The sequence below is a fragment of the Ixodes scapularis genome, unplaced genomic scaffold (assembly GCF_016920785.2).
Source record: "Ixodes scapularis isolate PalLabHiFi unplaced genomic scaffold, ASM1692078v2 PGA_scaffold1__304_contigs__length_218370807, whole genome shotgun sequence".
NCBI classification, from domain to species: domain Eukaryota; kingdom Metazoa; phylum Arthropoda; class Arachnida; order Ixodida; family Ixodidae; genus Ixodes; species Ixodes scapularis.
The window spans coordinates 163708509-163734434 of record NW_024609846.1 but is presented as its reverse complement, the minus strand read 5'-3'; the positions used below and the strand labels follow the sequence as shown (position 1 = coordinate 163734434).

Below are 25926 nucleotides of genomic sequence, written 5' to 3'. Positions count from 1 at the left end.
TTGTAATTAACAAGTTACGGACATAATTATTTTTTACGTGCAATATTTATTTTTTGTAGCTGGGCCCATTTTGTGCTCATTAATCAGTGGGCTATGATGTTATCATCATGTCTGTATGGTTATAAATATTCTACAAAGGCCAAAGTTACGTCAGCCGACCCCAGCTCACGCATTGGACACGAAAACTGCGCCAATAAGTGTACTGACGGAACTTATCATCACTGGCGAATGCCAAATTCTATGGTGTACTTGAAAAGCACGGTGAAAGCTTGGGGTCATCGCACCGGTGCCCTAGCATGTCACGACCGCGTGAGTTGAGGATTACAGCTAAGAAAGAAGTTCGAAAATCATTTCATGGTCCCTTTAACACGGATATGTGTGCTACACCAGATAAATATATTGACTTTTTGCATGCCGGTAAACTTCCGGAAGACCACTGGGCCTGTCGGTCAGAACACCTCATATCCGGCGTCCGTCACTTTTGATGGCGTTAACACTCCTTTGGAGACCACAATGCTGTCCTTCTTGATTTAACCCCGTCGACTGTTCATCGTCCAAACGATTGTGAAATCCTCGTCGACGTCGCTCATCGCCAGTCGGTCAGATATTCTCATTTTGAATGAATGATGGGGTCTTGAAGAAGTACATGATACGAAGCATGCATTCGTTTACTATGGGGCAGTCGAGCAACAGTCATGTCCTGAGCCAATCGTCTTGCCGTGGCCGGCGTAATCGGAATTTCTTTCACAGGAGTGAAGTCCGAAACTACAAGGACGGTACGTACGTCCCACGAAGCGGCCGCTATCTGGCGGCGCGGAAAACCACTCGCCTGGCCCGTGCACATACGATACATAGCAGCTCTCGTCGCCCGACAGTCCCCGGGCAGCAAATCATCTCACTTCCCAGAAGACAGAGGCACCGTTTCTCCAGAGGCCCGTGCCGTACCGCAATGCCAAGCGTCTTTTACCACTTTTCAATTGACAAATGGAGATATCAACTAGCAAAAAATTGCCGCCCGGCGTCGCTAGAAGCACGGTTACCATGGCAACCTCCCAGGCCCAAAATGGAGATTTCTAACGGCGCTTCTGGCGTCGTGCATCTAGATAATTTTGCGTCCTGTCGCTACTCTGGCAGCTGCGCTGCCATATAGAGTGGCTCTAGGGGCTACCAGTGAGCTTGGCGGTCGGGAAGCGAGGGGTCAAAGATAAGAGAAGATCATAACGCAGTGTCCGTCGTCCTTATTTAGTCAGAGGTTACGTTGGTGGAAAGTGGCATTCTTTGGGGTTCTCACCCTCTCCCATTTTTTTTCTTTTTATCGAAGTGCCTATATAAACAGGTTTCGGAAAATTAAACTTTCAGCTGTGTTAGATACTTTTTAGTGTTGTGTCGTTTACCCGCAGTCTCGGGGTTTTTTCAATCATGTGCAATGTACACCAGCTCGTTTGCGCCCTTATATTTTGTTCATGAAAACTGTTCTCGCCCCTCCCAGAGATAATTTGCTAAGAAACCTTCTCAGTTATTGCAGAAAAAGGCTGGTCGGGTTGGGATGGGGACCCTTTCGCGTTCGTTCGTTTACCTTGTTGCAAGTTAGGGCTGGGCGTCAATTAAATTTTTAACCCGATTACTCGCCATCCTTTAATCAATTTATTAATCGATTAATCGGTCTTGTTTACACCCATGCATTATATTAAAAAATATTTTTTGCCATTTCTGAATATGTGATAAGCGGAGCAATGTACAATTTCTGACTTTCAGTCAACCTTAAAGTGTAGTTGAGAACAGTCAGACACCTACACTCAGAAAGTATCACTTCAGCCGCAGAAGCAAAGAGGTTCGTTGATATTCCCCTGCAATAGCGAACTCCCTTGAATGTTCATACCAGTCTCCTGCGCTAAAAGGGCACTCGTATGGCGTTGAAGTGGCCGGGACGGGTATAACCTGTTCCACTTGTTTGGAATTACGAACCTCGCCCCTACAGTTTGCTTTTAGACGAGCTTTCACTTAAACTTTACCTTCATACAGGTGTATTTGTCAACGTCTGCAGGGTGAAAGCATGGATTTTTAAAATTGTGTTGTTAGTCAGTGACCGGTTTAAATATTAATGGTAATTAAAACATTCATTGACTAATCGGTTGGGCAATAAATTAAATGCCCAGCCCTAGCGCTGGTGTTTTGAAAATAAAAGCTCTCTCCAAAGCATGCCCCCAAGGTCTTCTTGAATTCCGTCGATCGTCGGGATGTAACTGCCGTCGACACTGCTGTGCTGTGTTATTGGAGATCTTTCTGAAATAAGTCATTTTTAAATAAAGCTGCACCGTGTGGTATGTACCTCGTACGCCAAATATATTGTTCGAATGTTGGCACTCTCTAAATTTCATGTCCGAGTCCTGTCGTGTAGATCGGTACAGACGCTATTTGTGCGCGTGAAATCTGCATGTACTCGTCTCTATTTAGTTGTACAATATTTTCGACAGCTAAGCGCTTTTTCGAATAACACGCCTCAGCATACTCGAACAAATACATGAACAATTAAACGAAAACAGCAACAACAACAGCTGGAACCGGCGAGAATTTAGCCGCGAGTAGTGCACTCTAAAAAAAAAAAAGGTGTAATGGTGTACACTCATAGGGGGTGTAAGTGCTTGTCACATATACTACACCCTTTGGGAGAATATTTGTACACCAGAAGATGGGAGAATATGTACAGCCGTTGGCGTGGTGCACATATTCTCCTTTTTCTACACAAATCTCACTCGAAGGGAATACGAGTGCACTCCATTCAATGGTGCACGGCTACACCTCTTTCTACACCCAATGAAATGAAAGGGAACACAGATGCACCCCATTCAAAGGTGCACCAGTGCACTGCTTCATAAACCCGCCTCACTGAAAGGGAACACAGATGCACCCCGCTCCATAGTGTACCATTACTCCCCTTTCTACATCTATACTGCCCTCAAGGGGAACACAGGAGCACCCCGTTCAATGGTGTACTGTTGCACATCTTTCTACACCCGCTGAATTCGAAGGCAACACAGATGCACGCGATTCAAAGGTGCACCGTCACACCACACTATGCACCCGCTTCATAACTAACTTCATAAACCTATTTAAGACATCGAGGAAACCTCAAGATATGCATGCGCCCCGGTGATTGCATAAAGGCAGGTAAACGGACACACGGCCCACGGGATTATTTTCGAATCTCCTAGAAGTTTATTAGAGAGCTTATTCTGTAAACAAATACAAACTTGCAAGCAATCCGTGATATGTGAATAGGTACAGAGAAGCTGTTACGCAACTCAGAAGATTACTAAGCAAACAAGAACCGTGGTGAATCTTAGGTAGTGTCTTTTTTCCCAGCAGCCGGCAGAATTATTTCCCCGAAATTCCCCCGGCAGTCGCCGCTGTGGTACAATCACTTCATCGAACGACGTTTCATCGACACGCGATGTTTCATACAGCTCAGATTAACTTTACTATATTAGCTTCCTTTTTTTTTCGTGCAACGAGCAGCTCCAAACTGTATCCGCGAAGTGACGTGTATGGGTGGGACAGGTGGGTTAACATTTTTGTATTGGGCCGCTGCAGACTCTCACCACGAAGCCGCGTAAACGGGTGGGCTGGGTCGGTAAACACGCGCCTCAGAGATAAACGCGCGATGAAATGTCCCTACAGCGTGCATTCCACGTAACGAGGGACGGCGAAATGTCAGTGTCGACAAAACGTGTCTACAAAACGTGTATCAACGATAAGGTGTTCATTAAACGTGTTTTGACAAAACGCCAGGAGAATAAGAAAGTCAGCATTCTACCTGCAGTTATCACATGATTGTAGACAGTCAATGATAAGCGACTGCCGATAGAATTTTGGGGAAATTATTTTTCCGGCTGCTCGAAAATAGACACGGCCTAATTCTAGAAGTATTCGGGAGCGGAACGGTCAATTGTTGCAAAAGAGGTTGCAGCACATTTACGATGAAAATACTGGACTTGAAATATGTAATCTGAGATATATGTCGACACGGGCACTGCAGAACAACCACTCAAACACAAAAACGAAAAGAAAGGGGTCTGTGAAGATTGAAAACGATGTGGCAGAAGTAGTAAATTGCCGAACCGAACACTAAACGCATCACACCAATTCCTTGGGCTTTTTTGAGGAAATCGCTTGTTGCCGATATACGCCTAGGACTTTTCAAACACTGGAAGCCTTGGTACACTCGAATACGTTGTCGCGGACAAAATCTCCGGCAGCCCCGCTGGTCGCAGTAACGGAAAAAAGAAACTAGGCAGCAAAGCAGACATTCCGGGATCGGAAAGAGCTACTCTGTCATCCGTGAAACCTTTGCCACATGATCACGCTCCTGCCGTTACCCGCGCCCAGACTGCGGAGTCAAGTGATAAAAAAGCCTCCGGTTAATTGGTCCGGCGACTGCGCACCTTCTTCCACGCTTTGAGCTTAGAGTGAGAGAAAGAGAAAAAAAGGCAGGAGTAGGAAGATAGCAGCTCCTTCAAGGCCAAAAGGGGGCTGCCCTCGCAAAGGCTTATCTTCACGCCCATCCCAACAATGAACGCAACGAGAGGATTTGCCACTTAAATCCTCTCGAAAGTTCAACCCAAAGTTAATAGTGCAGTGGATGCTATCCGTGGCGTTGGCCTCCAGGCATGTGCCGTGCTCTGCCTTATCTCTAGCTTGGAGACTGTAGTCACGTGATCCTACCCGGAGATCCGATTGGCCTAAAACAAGCATAGCGTATACTCTACTGTCAATACCGAGTTAACAGGACAGCTCCATAGTTCCTGAGAAACGGCCCAACCCAAAAGTGACCCTCTAGAGCAGGGGTGGCCAAGCTGCGGCTCTTCCCGTGTTTGAGTGCGGCTCGCGGCTCCCTTCCCTACTCCCCCCCCCCCCCCCCCCCCCCCGGCCCATACTCCTCCGCCTCCCTTCTCGTCACACGAGCACTTCCCCAAAAAGAGAAATGGAACGCGTTTTAAATCGGAAAAACAGGTTGCGGTTTGGTAGTCTTGTGCTGCTGCTACCTTGCGTATAGTTGGACTGTTTTTGACTTGGATAGTTTGAAAGTAGTTCAGGTTTCGTTTATTGCTCTGGACAAAAGTTTGCCCCCCCCCCCGCGGCTCTTAGAAGTTTCGTGGTTTTGTTTGCGGCTCTTAGGCTGGGTCCGGCTGGCCACCCCTGCTCTAGAGTCACTTTTGGGTTGGGTCTAGAGGTTTTTAAAGGGGGTGGGGTGCAACGATTTTATGATTAAATAAATTGCATCTGGTCATTTTTACGTTGTTTATCCTGTCCCGGAGCATAGAGAAAACACCTCTTTCATTAAAAATGTCGCGATTCCGCTGCATAATCGCAAAGCAAAAGTCGAGATTTTTCCCCCATCTGCAGACGCGAGTGGGAGCCGGAGGAACTAGGGCGAGAAGATTACGTGACCTCGCTCGGCTCTAAGCTGCGGCATAACGCCTGCTAATGTCAGCAGAGAGAGGGAGAGGAAGTGTCCTCTGAGAGAGCACACGGGAACCTACACGGCACTCCAAATGACGTCACTAGGAGTGAGACCAGGTGTGAGCCTGAAGACTGGGAGTGAGTTGAGGGGTGCCCGAAATGCGAATATTTATCTTTTTTTTTTTTTACGCAACAACTAGGACGCGCAGGCGAAATCGGTTTTCTCTTTTTTACTTTAGAATTCTCAGAGGGCAACTTCCACAAATTTTTGACCGAAGTCCGGAAATCGTTGCACCCCTCCCCCCTTTTAAAGGGGCAGTGCAATGATTTTAATGTTGAAATAATTGGCAGCTTGCATTTTTTATATTGTTTATGCATGCCCAAGTGACCAAAAACGCGCCACTTTTCCCCGAAAAACTGCTATTCTGCTACGTAATCGCAACGCAAAAAATGACTTATTTGCCGATTTGTAGCCGCCTGTCGGGGTTATGGGAACTAAAATGACACCGTCTCTGGGGGATACGCGGAAAGCAACAAAACCTGTCCCCCTCCGCTGCTACCTTCGCCGACAGCCCCGTGGCGAACCGTCCTTTGTGTCGATCGCTCGCCGCGACCTTCGACGATGCTAATCCTTTAAAGGGCCCATGAAACGAATTTTGGGCTGGAGTACATCAATATATGTTGGAATTTTACTAATAGCACATCGTTCAGAGAAGAAAAGGTAGAAAGTCAGAAGCCTGACTATCGGTACGAAAATTTTGAAAACACAGCGAACTATTTCGTACCTCCTTCCCTTCGTAAGCTCTCTGCCTTTTCACTGGGATACATCCGCGGACCTCGCAGCGCGTCACCGGGCACCCGCAGCGCGTCATCTGGCCCACAGGCACGTCACACGGCACCGGACCTTCACCATGTGGTGGAAGCTACGCGCTTGCCGGACCAATCAGCCACGTCCCTCTCATCACCTGACCTCATTCTCTGCGCGTCGGTATGCGCGAGAGAGCGTGATCACGTGGCAAAAGTGTGGCTGGCCCAACGAGCACGTAGCCTCCACCGCACTGTCAACTTCGGGGTAAACGGGGTGGAGAAAGCAACTTTTGTCTGAATTTTGAGCGACTGGCTAATCTTCTGGGGGTACAATGGCTGTGTGCGGCTACACAAACGAGGTTCCGAGCAAGAGGGACTCCCCCCTTTCCGTCTTCTTGGACTGTTTGGTAGAATGCGCGATTTATGAGTTGAGGAGGAAAGGTAAACAGGAAAAAGTTGGAAAAGCGTTTCAGGACTTCTTTAAAAGTTGACAATCACGGAGGAAGCGGCTGGTCTATGAAGAGAGGACCCAAGGAGAAACTAGGTGAACCCCCATATTACGTCACTCGAAGGTCGACCTGGAGAGTTGAGAGGCACTTTGACCTTCGATTTGTTCCATTTCTTAAAAATAAGAACTAGCTCTCGCAAGAAAATACAGTTTTCTGCTTTTCGTTCCATAGGTGAAGCAGATTAATTACCCCAGTTAATTGGCCAAAGTCTCATAATTGTTGCACAGCCCCTTTAAGGGAGGGGAGGATGTTCACTGTTGGTGTAAAAGTACACTGGCTGGGTAACGGAGGGTGCAGCTTTCAGGAAAAGGGTGCATGTGGGCCTGATGCACCCGACTACACCCTTTTTTTTCTTAGACTGTGTCTGAAATTCCGCTACGCAGGCTGCACCTATCGAAATCAACAGGCCACTTGGTTAGGTTAGCAGGAACGCCGGCAAGAGACTAGCCTCAAACCCAATGAGTGGACTTAAAAAACGTTTCCTTATCCTTGGGGTCGGATGTTTCTTGAAAAAATGCACAGTCGCTGACAAGGAGAGAACGGCGGGGTGTCTCTTTCGAACGCCCGACCTTTGGCACGAACTCGCTGCTTTTTGTCGTACCCTGGTGTAGCCTGTATGCTCGCGCCTGACGACAAGCCGAAGCCTTATCGAAGCTAAAAAAAGATGGATTGTCTACTTCCTTTAATTCTCTGAAATATGCCCCCTCGATAGCTCTGGTGGTTGGGTGATTCATTGTAGAGTAAGCGATTGATGGCACCCGCAGGTCGCTGGTGAAAATCCGGCTCGGCGAACGGAAAATTTTGTTTTCGAATAAACATAGCGGTGGTGACCGGGAGCAATCACGTGATTCATGACGTCACCAGGACTTTCTGCAAACTAGAGCCATGCATTTTCCCGGGAGGTTCGCACTAACAAGTGTCGCTGTTAAAGGTTGAAACAAACTTCAACCAGCGAATTTTTATAGCCATGGCATATCTAGGCTGTATACTTTCTGGCGTTTATTTATGTGAAAATCGGCGGGTGTTTTTCGGTGTTTATTTCCAAAACACCGGTCCATTTCGGTGAATTGTGTCGTGCAGGCGCTTGAAACGGCTTTTATCGACGGAGAAAATCGCGAATAGAAACGAACATTCAACACGAGAAATGGTTCAATTTTCATTTACATCTGATACACGATATTCTTCGCACTTCATTACTCTACATTACCTTACTTTAGCGCGCTCTACATTTGCGCTACACACGGGAAGTCCCAAAACGTCCAAAAAGCCTTGGGATAGTACTGGCCGGTCTGGTAAATGCAGCTTCCGGACGCGCTTCGACCCACACAATATGAAAGACGCTTCAAACCGCCCAACTAGGGTCCACAGAGAAGGAGGGCAACCTTGAACGGGGCTATCTACAAAAGGGCACAATGCCGACAAACTTTTGGCGACATAAACTGATGTTCAAAGTAATGAGCACTGACAGAAAAAAAAAACGCATCTGGATTACTAAGAGACATTAGAAAAACTCAACGACGACCGTAAGAAAAAACAAATGAACGAGTTTGAGGAACGTTTAAACAATACTTTTTCGGTGAAAAAAAAAATACTGCCTCTTGTACAAAATAATTAAAAAACCTGTGTTTTCCGGTTTTAACCGATCTTCTTCTTTTCGACACGCGAATGCGGCGGCGGCGGATGTTTATCGATCTTTTTCGGTTAAAACCGGAAAGTATACAGCCTAGGCATATCCAAACAATACCAGGAAGTCTCAATAGGCCGCCTGGCACGCTACCACCATTATATGTGAAGCCACGTTGATGACAGTGTTGTACACGTTCCTCAAAAAGAGGAACGGAAGCTCGTTCCTCGTCTCTTTTGATTTTTTGAACGCGTTCCCGTTACAAGATTCATCTGCGAGAAAGCAACTCGTTCCCGTTACGGTTAAAAAAAAATGGAACGTATCGTTACATATACGTTACATCTGTATTTTGCTAATTACCACATTTAATTAGATCAAACGAAGTTTTTTTTTTATCTATCCCATCGAATACGAATTTGCTAATTACCACATACGAATTTGAATGCCGTGATGGAAGGACACGAGGAGAAAATAAACAAGCGGAAGCAAGGTTTCATTTGTTGATATATTAACATTTAAAAATCTCAGCGTTTTGCCATATACCTGTTTGAGGTGGGCTATGCAGGCGAGCCAAGTGTACACTGTTACCCCACATTGTACGAGCGTTTTATAACAACCTCACATGTTTCAATTTAACAAAGTTCCTTCTGCGAACTTAACAACAGTTGCTTCTGGATGTTGCTGTCCGCGGTACGAGCAAGTCAAAAAGAGGGTAGGACTTTTGAATCTGGTAGATCGGTCTTGAAAACTACCAGTTCTTCTTTCTGAAAGTTAAATTTGTTGTTCAGTTTAAAAATTAAAAAAAGAATGAGTTTTTTTTTTTTTGCACCTGGCTAATGTTTGGAATACAAGGGTGTGTTCGATGTCTAGTAACCTGTTCTTTTGGTGTAACTGTAGGTCTTTTTGTAGAAGTTCAGTGATGGCTGTAGTCGGCCTTAGATTTCCGAGTGTATGAGGATTCGTGGAAGCAAAGGAGGTAGCCGAGTTTGACACGTCTGTTTTTCTGTCTTTTCCTGCGACTTAATTTTTTTTTTTAATTTCTGCACCGCAGTCTTGGACACTGAAAAGAGAATCAATGTCCACTATTTCACCTGCAGCCGACTGTTAGCATGCGAGGACCCCCAAAATAAACCTTACTTAACAAAAAAAGTTAGAGAACCTGCTCCTTATAAATATATTGTTTTATACTTTTTTTCAGCATTCACCTCTTAGAAATAAAATAAAAATTACCCCACTCGAAGAAGAAAAAGGAACGCCGTTCCTTCTTCCGTTCCAGTAAAAATGTAACGAGTTCCTGTTCCAGTTCCACCGATGCAAAATGGAACGGTGACGTTCCTTCGTTCCTCCTAAAAGGAACGCGTTCCAGGAACGTCGTTCCTTGGAACGACGTTCCGTACAACACTGGTTGATGGGAAGGAATATTGTGTACACACAAAACACTGAACGTCCCTTAACAAAGAAGAAGTGAAAATAAAAAAGAGCATCACCGTAAAAGAAAACGAAGCTACTGTCCTCTATCTGTAAATAATCGTCTAGGTTGTTTGTCTCAAATACCCGAGTCCCACTAGAGCGACAAACCGAAACAACCGACAGCGACAACCCTCAAACGAGATACTTTTGCGATTTGACAGGCTTTGTAGAATAAAGGAGGCTATGCTCAAACACTAGCATCATGGACACGAGATATCTTCGGGAAGCTTGCAATCACTCGTGCTTATTTCACGAGCACCGAACAACTAAACCCCTACCATAGGTACCATCGGGAGCATGCTGGATGTGTTAAAGGCTTTCCATGTCTGTTGTCTTCGTTTTCCGCTCTAGTAAAACTGCGAACATAAAAAGAACGAAAACTGAAGTCGGGTTTTAAATATCTGGGCACCGTTATAGGAATTGGTTGGCAATTTCATTCAATTTTTTTCGCGTAATTTTTAAACTATTAATATATGGGCTTGTGAAAAGCGTGTTAGTAAAATTGGTGCCGCAAATACTCAATAGTCCCTTCTCTTGTTGAAAATAAGACGTTTTGCAGTCGCTGTGTATTGGCGCAGCCATAACCGACCTTCAGTTTGTGCTTCCCCCTATTTTAATCTTTGCTCCATCATTACAGAAGCAGGTCAAGCTAGTACCATTTTAAATTTGACTGTGTCTTCCTTCATAGCACTGAACTTTGTGGAGGCTCGTCAATGCCGTCTCCATTTACTTGGTATCTCCATAAGACCTGAGAAGGTCAGCAATGGCGGCTTTAATCTGGCGCTAGCGAAAACCGTGTATATTTTCGGGCTAACATTTTTTTTTTTCAAAATTCGTTTTTTTTTGGTTATTTGTTTCAGCCTTTTATTCACTTACTCGTGTTACTCTCTTGCCGTGGAATAATACCACAATAAAGAGCTCTGAACGCGAGCCGTTCAACTGCAGCTGAGATAGTGGTAACGACCGTCGGAATCCACGTGTGCGTTGGCCCGTAATCAGAGGCACTTGACAACCGCCGCCGCCACGCAGCACAAAAAGAAAAAGAAACACTGCGAACGAGAGGCGAAGAAACAGATGGCAAATAGAAACACGTTCTGTAGAACGCGAGAGGAAAGCTTGGACCGTTTTGCACGAGATCTGCCAATTGGTTTTTTGGTTCCGAAAGCTGCGGACGCCTGTTGTCGGTGACAGCGACGTAGGTGAGTAGGCTCTTGGCTTTTCTTTCAGATGCCTTGTGCCGTCGTGCTTCGCTGGGTGGGCCGGGGTTCAAGCACGAAAAGTCTCCAAAGGATGTCCGTGCACAGTGCTTGAATAGACCTCTGTTTGAGCGTTCGTCTGAAAGATGTTTATATGGGCTCGGTGTAACGCCTTTATACTGCTGTAACTCTAGGCACTTTTCGGGTTATGTTTTTGACTTTCCATAAATGTATTTTCTTGACGTCGTACCGCGATGATTCTTTTATATATTTTCGATTGCTACTTGTATGATGTAAAATTAGCATAAAAAAGTAGCAGTCAGTTATTTAGACAGTGTGATTTTTTAGCTTGCTAGGGTTTAGCGAACTGGGGTGCTATGTTGCGCTTTTTGCACTCCCAGGAGACTTGGAAGAGGGAAGTGACGTCAACGACTAGAGCAAACGCAGATTGGATGTTGACAGAAGAAAACAAGATCAACATCCAATCTGCATTTGCTGCGTTGTTGACGTCACTTCCCTCTCCCTAGTCTCCTGGGAGTGCAGAAAGCGCAACATAGCCCCCCTGGTCACACGTCAGAAATGTAAAATTTAGAACTTGAAGTACAGCTGCTAGCCTGGAGTCTCCAACGGGTATCAGGCAGTAGTGATCCTAGACCACACGCCGGTACAATGCCCACCGTGACGGAAGCGGGCAGGGAGCCAGGACTGAGTTTGATCCCGGGATCCCTGGGTTCAGCGGCGCGAGCTTATATATCCGTGTGCTCCGGGCTGCGGCACGCTAAACCATAGCCTCTTCTATACTCACAAAGTTTGGTAGTTCGACCACACACCATTGAGTGCCCGGTCGTAGATTTTGGAGCGCGAGGGTCCGGTAGGATAGAGCATTTCTCGGGGAACCTTAAGGCAACCTGGTCGTCAGCGCACAGCTTTTGCAGTGGCGAAACCCGACGAGAAAAGAAGCAGCAGCGCGACGAACGCGAGGAGCGCGAGCGGACATTCCATCGCTCGGGAGAAGTGTGTTTCGGCGTCTCGCCGCAGCGGGGCGCCTGTTACATGGCTCTCCTCTCATCGTTTGTTCTGCCGTTCCGCCTTTTCACTTTCGGCGGCCACGTCTTGTGGCGATCTGCAAGCCTTTGTCAGTATAGAGGAGGCTATGACTAAACTCTCGGCCGGTGTTTCCTCCTGCTGTCCACCCGTTTCTCAATAAGTGCTTACGGCTATCGGGAGACCATATCAGTTGTATGCGTGAGCGGATTATAGAGTGAGTGGCTAGAAATAAAATCGCTCGGTTTGACCCACTCGTTTGACGACGATGTCTGGGCACTTCGTAGCTTTTCCAGGCTTCTGAGCTGCGATCCTTCAGGATAAGAAAAATCTCCTTCGCGTTTGGCAAAGGCCACTGAGTCGTGAACTTCTACACTCTACGAAATTCTCCCAAAACTACGGTTTCCTCGGAAAAAAAAAAAACAGCAAAGAAAAAAAACAACAACAACAACAAAAAAAAACGATACTTTGTGGAGGCGCGAAATTATGCCTCTAGAAATACTATATATGTTGCGGTAGGAGGTAATAGCCGACACCGTGAAAACAAAAAGTATTTTATGATAACAAAAAAAGACAGAGACATGAGGCCCACGAAGTAACCACGCCACGATTGTCGTTCCTTCGTTCTTTCCTCGCGATAAAGAAGTGTCTTCCTCCTCCTGTTTCCGTCCATATACTTGCACATGGTACCTCGTGCGTACATTTCCAGAAGTTTTGCTTTAAAACAATTGGCCCACGGAAAAAAAAAAAAAAATCATTCCCCCGGGGGGAGGGCTATTTAAGCCGGGCTTTCGCAACCTAAACACACGTAACGGATCTGTTTGGAAGCATAAAACCTCAAACTGAGGGGCGTCGAGGAGTGCGGGAAAGCGTGCTGGCGCATTTCCAGAAAGGTGAATGGACGTAGCAAAACGAGTGCAGCAGCCGAATAAATAACGATAAAAAAATGTACAAAGTGACGTAAGCATGACATGTATTTTCTTTGTGAAAAGACTCGTGCCGGTTACTGAAAATCAGCGTTGGCGGAAACGCGTTACTAGAAACGGCGTTACCGGTTAAGCGTTACTAGAGAGTTTTAGGGAACCGGAACAAAATACGATCGATAAACAAAAACGATCGATACCTTGGATCGGGCGCGTGGACCGATCGTGTGCCCTGAAACGGCTTTGGGGGAACCGTATTTGCAGACAATTGCAGACGATCGGTACAGGTCGCGCCCCCTGGCAACGGAAACCTGCATCCGCCTCATCGAGAAAAGACAAATTTGCGTGTGTTTGTAGAAATCGCAGAAACTCAAGTAAATAAAGATCGCACCCTAAATATATAGAGAACCAAAAATATAGTATACCTACTGATAGTTCGTCTCGTTTTTTTACTGGAATGAATGCGCTTCCGTAATACAAAACCTGGCGCACCACGGCGTGTCGCCCCTAACACAGCGAAGTTCTAAAATGGTCGTCTGCTAAAGAAGCAGACGAGCTTTCCGACAACAATGGCGCTCGATCTTTTTGACCATGACTTGGAGTTGGCTCTATTCAGCGAAAGAAATTTAGAAAAAGTGATTCTGTACGACTGTCTGCGCACTAAGTGTGGCGTGAGTCTCTTTTGAACTTCCCGCTTTCTATAAGCGAGGCACGCACGCGCGTGCCGTGGGGCCCGTGACTTGTGCAGGGGCACGAGGGAATAAACATTCTTTTTGGTTTGGCGTGACACGGAGTCAGTCGCATTTCTTTCGGGTGCCACCGAGCACCGATGCACTAAGAGAAGGTGCTTGTTGGCGGCGAGACATAGGACGTTGAACTTGGCGTAGCTGAGTAAATAAAAAAGTTGTGATACCAGGAATGATGTGCGGATACCACGAATGATGTGCCAGCGTATTTTGGGTTTTTTTTTTCTTTCAGTTTACCAGATTTATATACTTGGGGAATAAAATAAGGCCTTGACCGCACAAGGTAACTTGTTTTCTAATAAATCATGCGTTCTCAGCGGGCAAGCTTCGGTGTTTTACATCAACCAAATATGATGTTTACACCAACCACGTCCTGATATGCTGAAATGTTGCCGAAAGCGAACTCGATTTGGCACAAGAACACGCTCGCGCGCGCTTATCATTAACATTCGAAGTCGTCTGCTAGCGATCCTGTCTCTTTCCCTCGAGGCCCAATGCAGGATCGAGTATTAAGAAAGCTATGGACAAATAAAACTAGAAATATTAAATCTCGAAGAAAATACAAAAATAATCAAAATATACTCACTTTCTCAAGTTGATGCGGTCATTTTTCTTGTACAAAGCTAATTCAATTCAATTTTCAATTTAATTCAATTTTTATTTTAAGATCAAGTCATACAAAATAAAGAGCTGGCCCACAAAAGCAGCATTCTGCTTGTATGTGGGGCCAGGCGGCCAACTACAATACATGTTGTTACAAAAAAAAAAAAAAAGAAAACACTCTGCAGCACAAAAAAAAAAAATGAAAATAACACAAAATTAGCACCACAAGTAAATACAAAAAGGAACACTTTAGAGCAGGGGTCTCAAACACGCGGCCCGCGGGCCGCATGCTGCCCGCGACTCGCAGGGAGGCGGCCCGCAGGCCCAAGCGGCTACGAGTACCGTATCCCATGTCTCGAGCGCTAGCAATGGCAAGCGCCATAGTGATCTTATCGCGTCGCTTACTTTTCGCTCCAAAAGTAACTCTGCTCTTTTAGCGTAGTTACATAGTTTTTACTCATCTATATTCATTACCTTTATATATTTAAATTTTTCTTCCCTGCCTTTTTGTAATATGCGACGATTCCGCTACTAGCTTGCAAGCTCAAGCTATTCGTTGAAGGATGTATCTCAGCTGTAAAGCTACGAGCTCGGGAATATCGCCTTCAAAAATATGTCACCACTAAAACAGCAGTATTCGTTCGAGTGTTGTCGTTAAAAGCATCAGGATGGCAACAACGGTCATATTAACTGATTTTTTTCTTTTTAGCGACATGTTGAGCTTGGTAATTCCTGGGTGAATTCTTCAGCTGGAACGGCAGTGTATTTTTTTTCTATTAGAATGCTATATTTGTTCTAATTAACATGTTCAAAATGCCTGCACGTTTGGCGGGGTGGTGTCATTTTAATTCTTATCGCATCAGGTCTTATAAACAAGTCAAAACTAAAGATATCACTGGCAAGGCTGTGAGTTTACAAAAAAAACCCAAAAAGCACGAAGTCTCTCTTCCCCCCCTCTCCCCATCTTACGTTGGCCCTCGACATTTCGGATAAGGGATATCTGGCCCCCCCACTCAAATGAGTTTGAGATCACTGCTTTAGAGCATGAAATATAGGTGTTTATAGCCAAGTCTACTCACGCAACTATAAAATAAAAGTACGAACTATCTCCAACGGTTAGGCTACGATATCTACAGCTCAGGTGCTTGACACCAATTCCTTAGTTTCCTTTTTAGGGCCCTAGTGGATTCTATATTCATAAGGGACTCTGTGAATCCATTAAATAAGGAAGGAATGTAATGATTTCTGTTTTTCTTTCCATACAGTGTGTATATTTTTGGAATGACGTATCTTTCAGTACGTCTCAAATCTCTATTTTTATTTACGAGGAGGTCAATCCGTTCCTTCGCTCCTCGCAACGAGAAGTATTTTTTCAACGCTGCGTCATTTTAAAGTGCTGGAGCGAAAAAGGAGTAGCGCCTAGCACCTCCCGAAGTAGAAATATGTTGTCTACTGCTGTAAATCGCTTGCGAGGAGGAGGCGGAGAGACGGAGGTAGATGCGGCGCTCATGTTGCTCTCTTACGGTACAGATAGCAGACGATCACGGTCGTACGCCCGCGTACCGATCGTTGCGCCGTGTACGGTAGGACCACGAAGAAAATATAAAGGAAAACCTATAACTTTACTGCTGTGCACTTATTAAAACTATCACCCAATATTCAAAGGGCTCGTTTTGTAGGTGATATGTGATTAGCATTTGTACAAAAATTTTAATTCATGGAACATTTTTAAACTAAAAAGCATCCAGAGCCTTGATGCAGAAGGCTGTTGCTCACTCTGTTGCCACTACAGATAATCCTCAGTCATAACAGCAGCTGTAAAAAACGGGTGATAAGTGCTCAAAATGCACATCCAATGTTTGTATAAAAAGAACAAAAAAAACTTATAATATGGAAAAACAAAAAACAAAAAAAAAAAGGTGACTTGGCCAGTGGGATTCGAACTCTCCACTACCGGTCCTCTACGAGCTCATGAAAACGGCGCTCCAATCCACTAAGCTACCGAGGAGACGATTTCTGGCTGCGCTAAACACCAATTTATTTCTATTCAGAAGTCCTATTGCGTTTTGTTCTTTATTCTTTTTCTTTTTTGCTGACTCAAACTTCATGGACTTGCTGTCACACATGGCGCTCCTGCCAGGCACTGCCGCGAGTTATTTTATTCATGTTAGGAGCCCCAGCACGCTCTCCCCGCCAGCGAAATGGCCGTTTAGCTAACGAAGCGAGACTGTCCATGTCGGCCATTGGTGGTGCCGCTCGTGCCTTACGGTTCCACCAGCGCATTACGGTAAGATCGCAGAAGACAGGCGCATGCGCAGTTCGTACCGGAGGGCCCATCTTACCGTATCGGATGTGCAAAAACGGTTCCCTAAAACTCTCTACTTTTTTCTAATGTAGTAACGGACTGCTTACTTCTTTTAGAAAAGTAACGCGTAGCGTACTTACCTTACTTATTTCAAGTAACAGGTAACGTAGTTACGTTACTCGTTACGTATTCTTTCAAAGACAGAAAGAAATAGAATTAGAGTTCAATTTGGTTCGTGTTTCTAAGCGGCAAAGCGTCTGGATTTTTGATTTTCTTTCCGTTTTTTCATTTAAGTTTTTGAGTGGAACATGCAAAAAATAAAAGAAGTTTAAAAATCCCCGTAATAGAAAATGAGACCGCAGCTCTTGAGGAGGAGAAGGGGAGGGTATGACCCACATCTTAACCTCTCCTCTCCTTCTCCTCCTCCATACCTTCCTCTCCCCTCCTCCTTAAATTCAGTTGCCCTGCTAAATTTAGCGGGGAAATTGACGTCACGTGACTAGGTGTCACGTCACCTATGAACAAATTCAGTCTCTCGACTAGATTTAGCGGGAAAATTGACGTCACGTGACCTCAACGCCAATTCAGTTCCCCGATATAGCGGAGAAACTGAATTGCCCCGATAAATTTAGCTGGGAACTGAAATTGTGTTGAGGTCACGTAGCGGGAAATTGAATGGGTGTTGAGGTCCGTGTGACGTCAATTTCCCCGCTAAATCTAGCGGAGGAACAGAATTCGTTCGCTAAATCTAGCGGAGAAAGTGAATTTCCCGACTAAATTTCGCCGGGAATTGAATTGGTGTTGAGGTTACGTGACGTTAATTGACTCGCTAAATTTAGCGCGGTTACGCCGACGCCGCTCAAACCGGAAACGGGCGCCTAGGAGCTGCGCTCTAAGAAGATACGGTAATGGCCTAACGGGCCCAGTTCAAAGGTCAGCGCCAACGCCTGTGCGCCATTGCATGCTCACGTACTCTGAGGATGTGAATTAGACAACGAACTTGCGTCAGCGTTTGGCGAAGACTCGGATCCAATCACGAGCTTTGTTAGCAAGAATGGTGACCGCCAATGTTGCTTGACGGACCTCTGAAAAGAATCTGTTATGTTCAATTTTTGGATAGACAATGTTTCTTGATATCTGGCGCTTAGGCATACCTGTAACGTCTAAATCGTAAAACGCGCTAATTTATAATTAAATAAAGTAACGCAAATGTACCGTACCTTACCTTGTGTCGGTAAGCTAAAGCGTTCCTTTTATATGCAAGTGACGAGTATCGTATTTATTTTCTTTTTTGGTAATGTCTACAACACCCATGATAAGTACAATGGACTACAATTACTAGTTACTCCGTGTCAATAGATATTGAATCAGAGCAAACATTAAATTAATTTTGTAAAGAAGTAATTGATTACATTATTTATTACAATACGATATACTGTCAGTTATTTTGTTCGCATATTTAGGGACAAAATCGAAGGTTTGAAAAGTGTATTGAAATGATACTTAAAATATGCTAATTTCCAACTTTATTGTTCCAGTTCCTTGAATGGTGGTCAAAAAGGCACAGGCCTTTTTGAGTGCCATCCAACGTGTGTTTAGACAGGGATCTGATGATGTGGGCGCTCGTGCACATCAAAGCTCTCTCAAATGCCATAGGCTGGACATACGCTCATATCCTTCTCTTATTGCAAACAGCTTTTCAGGTAAAATATAAAAAAAATCAAGCTGCACGTACCGTGCAAGGTTTCACAAACATAGGCATTGTAATTTGCACCGTACAAAATGCAAGGAAAGTTACGCAATAAACGGAAACTGAAGTGGCTCTGTTTTCAAAGACAAACACTTAAATCGTCTTCATTTGAATCAATCAATCAATCAATCAATCAATCAATTTATTTCCTCTCCATCTGAGAGGGGAAGGCAGGGAAAAAAGCAGCATGTCTCTACTTGACGAAGCCCCCGCCTCCCCTTTACATCCGCAGAAGAAACACAACATATGAGTGAAAGAACAATGCAACATATATAAAAACAGATAATCGAGCGCTTACACAGGACAGTGGTGTCAATTATATACAGTGCGAAAGAGTTAAACAAGGTAAACATAATTCAGAGTAGCACACGCTTGCTCCAAGAGTTTAGTAATGAGCATATGCACTACAATGCACATTGACTGGACTGGATTTAGCCTCCAGGATCACGAATATTCAGATTACTTTTCATTTTTGTGCACGGAGGTTGCAGAAAATAATTTTCAATGTACCGCTGGAGCCCTTCCTTCCAGGATCCTGACGTCATATCCGCAGTCCTCGGCATCTCCGCGCTGGCGCATCTTCAGCACCTATCAATGCCATGACCGCGAACTCTTGCTACTGTCAAAAAAGAAAAAAAATAACAAAAAAAACAAAAAAAAAATCGTCGCGACTAGCAGGCTGCAATTGCGCTCGCTGCCTACACAAGGGACACGCGCTTGGCGGCCGAAAGATCTAGATACGACCAAACGACTGGTCGGAGGTTTTTCGTGTTTTCTCGCGTTAAGCTTTATCCCCGGGCAAAACAAACCTAACATTTAAATTCACGGGATAAAAAATGAAAGCCGTTTACAAATCCCTGTAAAGGCCCGTTCACACACTTGCGACCGGGAACACATTTGCGAAAAACCGAACCGAAAATCGGAGAGAAATCGGAGGCTGCGAAAATCGTGGCATGCGATTTTCGGATGACGAGCCATATGAGGTGGAATGCGCGGCGCGGAAATCGCAATGCACTGCGGTTTTCGTGCTCCGACTTCAGGAGGCTGTTCGGTAGTCTGGCGAACTGGCGTCCCATATTTCGCGCCTCTTAAAAACTTCAGCTATTAAAACCTCGTTGCAAGCCACGCGAGCCTTTCTACCACCACCCTTTGATAGAGACAGAAGGGGTTTTCTACGCTGCGCTGCTTCCGAAGCTGCGTGAGCCGCCATGTTGCGAGCCGATCGTATCTTTTCGTTTCGTTCCGTCCTGTTCCGGGCTTTCGCTCACCGAGCTCCTCCGCCCCGAATTCGGAGGCGCCGTGCGAAAATATCTGGCGCTGCAGATCTTTCGAACCGCTCCCGATTTTCGGAAAAGGGGAGGAGCCTAGCTGCCGTGCGATTTTCGTGTTCGGTTTTCGCATAAAATTCGGCCTTTTTTCGCAAATGTGTTCCCGGCTTAAAACCTGGGTTCCTGAAAACTTGTTAAACCAGAAAACACACTGGCGCCATCTATTGGGAAGCAGTGTAAACTCGGCGGTCCGGCATAATTTTTTTTATTTCTCGAGCATTATCCTTTTTTCCTTGGCTCGAAAAACTTTTGACAATGTTATAAACGAGCCTTTCTATGGGTATTACGCACATTTGACCTCGAAAATCCCGCAAAACCTTCGCTCTTGTGAAATGCAGTTCCAGGGTCACCGCATAGATGGCGCCACAATGTCAGTATGTTCCCTCATTCTAAAAACATTTAAGAAGTTGTAAGAGATCTCGTCTCTCTCAGTCGTACTCGGTCGCAAGAGTGTGAACGGGCCTTAACGCCGAATTAGAGCGCAGCTCTTGAGGAGGAAGAGGAAGGGAAGGTACGGAGAGGAGGCTATGTCCCTCCTCTTCTGCTCGCCTCCCATTTAGGGGAAATTTGTCCGCTGAACTTAGCAGGGAAATGTTTTTCCGGTAAATTTAGCGCAGGAAAATTTTCCGCTAAATTTAGCGGGGAAATTTACTCAGAATGCGCAGCGCGGTTACGCCGACGGCGACGGCGACGCCGACGCCGCTCAAGCCGGAAATGGGCGCCTAAGAGCTGCGCTCTAAAATGGTCACCTCTTCTACTTTTCTTCGATTAAATCCTTGTCAAAAGTTGCGCTGGCGCGGATGCTATAACTAATGTTTATCAAGCATGACAAAAACCAGGATACAGCGGATAAAGCGACACATGCACAGAAGGACTCAAACACCGCTGAATAAATTATGGGGTCCACTCAGTTCATCCCTAAATACTTCATCCCAGACACTTTGTACCGAAGATACTTCATTCCAAGACGTTTCATCTCAAGATGTTTCATTTCATGAACATTACATGCCAGGATATTTCATCCTTTAGAGTGCATGGCTCTGCCACACTTCATCCCCGTACACTTCATCCCAGGAATGTTCATCCCGGTCACTTTACATCATAGCAATTTCATCCCAAAATGTTTCATCCCAAGACGTTCCATGCCAGTGGCATAAAATACCCAGGCATTTCATACCAGAATAATTTGGGGCACCCACGAGTTGCTGAGCTCGAGCAAGAAGAAATCTTAAAAACTAATCTTTGCGCATCATCAAAGTCGGTCGTGTTCATGCAAAATGGGTCGCATTTCACCGGATGTAGCACTTATATGAACGTCATTTTGAGGCTAGCATAGGAGTGGCCAAAGACGACTCGGTACTGGACTTCAGCGAACGTCGGCCCATTCCACTTAGAGCCTTTCTTATATTTTTGTATTCTCCCCTCTTATTCATTCACTTACTTCGATTTCTATTTGCAGTGCGGCTGTAATGGTCAGATTTACTTCTTATGAAAGCTATCTACCGCGACAAACCGCAATATTAGAGACTGATGTCACTTGAAAACCGGTCGAAAGGTATCATGCCAAGACAACATTCACCAGAAATATGAAAATTTAAAACGTTTATTTCACAATAACCCACCCATAAGAGCAAAACCTTAACACACCTTCAGAGACCAAAATTCGGGCTAATACGCTCTACAGAGCACGCAATTCGGGCTAATACAGTTTTCAAAACACACAATTTGGGCTAATACAGTCTTGGGAGCACACTATTCTAGTTAATATACTCAAGAATCGCTAAGTACATAGCACGAGCACGCATTGAGAAGGCTGTCTGCGTTTCTGTTGTTATAGTCATCCAGGATCCGGCATAGAGGCTTGTTGAATCGCTCCTACTCCTCCTTTCTGTATAGCGGTGGCTCATGATGACCCACGTCGAGCTGTATGGCCATCACGTCCACACGGACTTGTTCGGAGAAAAGCGCATCCAACAACTCGAATACTGTAGGATGGAATGTACCGATAAAATTTTGAAGTACCCGGTGCCAGCTTTCAACATTGCTGTTGGTTCTGGGAAGGCTGACCTCTGTCACGCGCTTGCAATTCCACATGAATATTGGGAACCATGGGTCCTTGTGGGGTCGACCGACCCAGGTATTCTCAAAGTAGTCTAGGAAGTCTTGGTACTGTTCGGTGCGTGCAAACAAGTCCAGCAGCTGTCTTGCGAGCATGCGATATCTGTCGCAAACGTCGAAAACATTGCAGAAGCACAGTGCGAGGAATTGCTTCGGGATGAGGTCGTAGGTGGAGTCATCAATGAATCGCGCGTGCAGGCCGAGCTTTTGAATTCGGCGCCAGATGCTTTGCGCGAAATGGAATAAACATCCATGCACCTCGACGTAAGGAATGCATTCCAATAAAGCATTCTCTTCAGCCTTTTCGAAGTCCATCACTACTGCGATGGACTGTCATGGGCTTGAAGTGGCATCGTCCATAGCCTTTAGTAGCATGCGCATTGCTCTTTTATACGTCGCTTCGCGCTTGTTTGCCAAAAGGCAGTAATTATGGGAAGCACCCTGCCTTCATAGAGGAAATGAACAAACCAAAGCTGGTAAAACATCTCTGGTGCTACTTTAAATCTGCCGTCGCACAACCAGGTTTCGCAGGTGTTTAAGCGGCACAAGTCCGTCTTACAGGCGAGAATTGTTATTCTTTAAGAGTCAAACAGCCTGTGTCCCCAGCGAGAAATGCCCCAGGAGTCGCTGTTCTTGTCATACGCAGGTGTTCTGGTACAATTATGTCTTAGATCCGGTGGAGAACTTAAACTAAGCCATAGACTTCGCATCGAACTCTGTTTACTTACCTTTCCAGTGATGACAACTGGGGAGCTTCGTGGTAGTCGCTGGTCTGGTCTTGCCCCTTGTAGGCAGGCGGCCACGACGTTCCGAGGGGTGTCGTGGGAACGCTTGGCTGCAGTTTTAATCTTATCTTGTAAGCCCGCCGCAGCGGCATTTACTGGACTCGGTAGACGGCAAGTGTGGCCTTGTGTCACGGTGGTCGTCTCACCTGCAGTAACAGCTCGTCCTAGGCAACCCTCCTGGAATTTCTTGCATCTCATTGCCGTCTTCTCGTTGTTGGTCCTGGGCTTGGTGTACATTTAACCTTCGTAGCAGAGCTTCGGCGAGCCTCGACAAGAAGCCGCAACGGTAGCCATGTTCTATAAACAAACTCGATGACAATCAATGGGCACATCATTGAGTCTGGCCGGCTGGACTGTTCGACTGGTGGATTCTCGATGCCAAGTGCAGGACGGCCTTACGTGGCATGAGTGACAATAGAAGACAGACGAAGTGCATATGTCGGCTCCCTGCGTGAAAAGCCTACTTTATAACTTCTTCTAGACAGAAGACTTTGTTGTATAAAATATCCAGGTATGAAATGTCCTTGTCATTCCAAGACGCTTCGTCTTGGGATGAGACGTCTCGGGATAGACCGATTCTGGGATAAAGTGTCCGGGATGAACAGTCCTGGGATGAAATGGCATGGGATAAAGTGAGTGGCCTTTGAATCGGCTTAACCGTATGGAATATTCTGGTATCAAATTTCTTGGTATGGATTGTCCATGGGATAAACTGTCTTGAGGTGAAACATCCTGGGAACTTTGAAATGACTTAGGTATGATGTGTCTGGGATGAACTGTCCTTGGATGAAGTGACTTGGGATGAAGTGTGTTTACTTACATTTTTAGGGAAAACAAACGTGATATTCAGATTCACGGGATACATATACTCTAGAATACACCCCTAACTCGTTTTGTTAATTCAGCTTCCCCTTAAAGGGGCGATGCAACAAATTCTGTACTTTGCGCAAATACCGCTTAGAACGGGTCCCTGACGTTAATGACCTATGAAACACGCGTTCGTTTTTCACCCCACGCAATAGAAGTCCAAGAAAAAAAATTAAAGAAAAACGAGCAGCGTTCACTCCCTCAACTCGCAGCCAGAACAAGCGGCCACGTGATCTGGAGCCGATTATATGCCACCAATGTTGATCATAACCACGCGATGGGGTCGGCAAAGCACAGGACACGCGCTGCGTTCCAGACATTGTTATGGCTCGGCTATTGTCGTCATTGCAGCGATTGGACACGGGCCACTACCCGAATGCTTCTCGAGCTAGTAATTATCACGAGCCCAAATCGAGTGCCCACGCAAAGCTCGAGTCCAACCTATAAACCGCATTCAAATATCGTCATTGGGGTGCACTGCCATCCCCATGTTACGTCATCAAATTTTGCAAAGAAGAGATTGAATGAAAACGATCGCTTTTGTCCTTGAAATCATACCACAACAAAGTTTTTTTTTTTTCCAGTGGCGTTGCGTGCGAGTATCCTTGAGTCCCACTAGTGCCAGTAAGCTCGTGCAAAGTGAAAAACATTCCAATTGAATATCGTTGCACCACTCCTTTAAGTAATGACATCGAAAAAAAAAAATTATTGCAAAAGGTATGTTGCCAACACTAGGAACGTCGCGCCTTTTTTTTTTTTCCTACCCGATTACACTACCAAGCCGTGATAAAATAATGAAAAAATAATATCGGTCCAATAAATAACTCTGTAAATACGTTCCTTTAAAAATTCAAATTCAACGTGTTAAACTTCGTCGCGACGACTGGAGGCGTACGGCATGCAGTCGTGAAGAAAACATACAACCAATTCTATGAATTGTTCGGTCGCTGAACTCGTGAAATACAAATATTCCTTGCATTATGACGTAGAAATGGTGATGGCCGAAAAAACGCTGAAAAGCATTCTTTTCTCACAAACCCGCAGATCCGTTTAACTTTTACGTTTTTCATTGAAGGGGAAAAAATCCCTTGTACGATCCCTAAGCGCCCCCCCCCCCCCCCCAAAAAAAAAAAAAAAGCAGCCGCACGAGAAAATGCGCTGAGACAAACCGTGGTTCGTACGTGTGACGTCTCAAAAATATCATCAGCTGCGACCAACATGTTTGATGGTATCTAAAATGCACGGCGGAGGCTTGGGGTAAGTGCCTTCTAAAATCAACACCGTCGAAGTTGACAGCCTGATATCGTTCGTACTTTCGCCGATGAAGCAGAATTTACTAAAAATCGTCCCTGTCACTTCTTTTCTCTCTCTCGGCATTTTGGGATATCATAGAAGTGGGTAGTTAAACTCGTGGAGCAAAACATTCTTCGCTTTTTGACGTAGCGGGGGGAGTGACAAAAAAACGCCACAAAGTTTCCTCCATAGAGTTATTATTATGTAGGCTAGAGGTTCAAGTGGCGCTAGTGTGCTGACGCAAATTGAAGCAGACAGCAACCAGTCGAAAATTGACTTCCGGTAATGCATTTCTATGGAAAAAAGTGAGTGCATTTTCTCCCTACGCTCGATCATAAGAGCAAATATCCTGAATAATTCGTACGTACTAGGTAGCTTGGAACATTTCTCAGTCAGGCCGACAAAAAAATTGGTCAGTTAAGGCGTTTTTCTTTCGAATTGATCGCACTAAAAACGGTGTTTAAACGGCTTCGTACGTGTATTTATGTGCACTGACGGACACTGTTAGCGCGAACGCGGCGTCGGCGATCCCCAGCATGGGGATACACATGCCAAACGAACGAAGGACACCTGAAAAATCAAGAGCGGGGGCAAGAACTACGCAGTAACACTGGATCAGTAACTCGCAGAGCATGTACGATCAAAATAAATTGTAGGCCACGTAATCTATTTCGATTTTAAATAAGTGAGTACCGCTTTATTCTTTCTGCCCTAAACGAAGCTGCTTGTTCTACGTTCAAAATATCACCCGCGCGCTCGATATCTTTGAGGACAAGTACGCGATAAAAGCTGCCCGGCAGAGAAAACAATACGAATAGATACCTTTCATAGCCCACGGACTTTGTTCTTTACGTTTTGAAGGTTTTTATCCGCTCATGCACGACGGTATCATTTTTATATGGTGATAATATGCCAGTCCTGGCATATTATCAATATACAAGCGTCACCGGAATGCTGGCGAGCCTTGAACACACTTTATATTCGTTTCGATTGTAATTTTGCTTTGAATCGTCGCTTGTTTTTACACACCTGCTGCGGAACAGACGTTTGGGACTGAAATGTAGCGAAGTTAAACATCGCTCACTGATGAAGAAAAAT

The 25926-nt window shown here is 45.3% G+C and overlaps 3 protein-coding genes across 6 annotated transcripts in view; 2 read left to right on the top strand and 1 right to left on the bottom strand.

The window, feature by feature from the left end:
• The window catches only part of LOC115318742, a 76679-nt gene extending 55444 nt beyond the window's left edge, over positions 1 to 21235 (top strand). The window contains exon 2 of the mRNA XM_040206803.1: positions 21225 to 21235. Within this exon, the coding sequence (XP_040062737.1) occupies positions 21225 to 21235 (11 nt within the window). The remainder of the gene's footprint in view (positions 1 to 21224) is intronic.
• Positions 10871 to 25926, top strand: part of LOC8051728 (urease subunit alpha) — a 286808-nt gene continuing 271752 nt past the window's right edge. For 2 of the 4 annotated variants that reach the window (XM_042290986.1, XM_042290984.1), the window contains exon 1: positions 10892 to 11069. The gene's annotated coding sequence lies outside the window, so the exon portion shown is untranslated. Of the gene's footprint in view, positions 11070 to 25926 lie in introns of all 4 variants that reach the window. The other 2 variants (XM_042290983.1, XM_042290985.1) reach the window with 2 other exon arrangements.
• On the bottom strand, positions 21641 to 22198 carry LOC120837441. The gene has a single exon (XM_040206802.1). The coding sequence runs from the start codon at positions 22196 to 22198 to the stop codon at positions 21641 to 21643; it is 558 nt and encodes a 185-aa protein (XP_040062736.1).

Coding starts and splice junctions, on each gene's coding strand:
- LOC120837441 (XM_040206802.1), bottom strand. CDS start 22,198: ATGGACTTCGAAAAGGCTGAAGAGAATGCTTTATTGGAATGCATTCCT.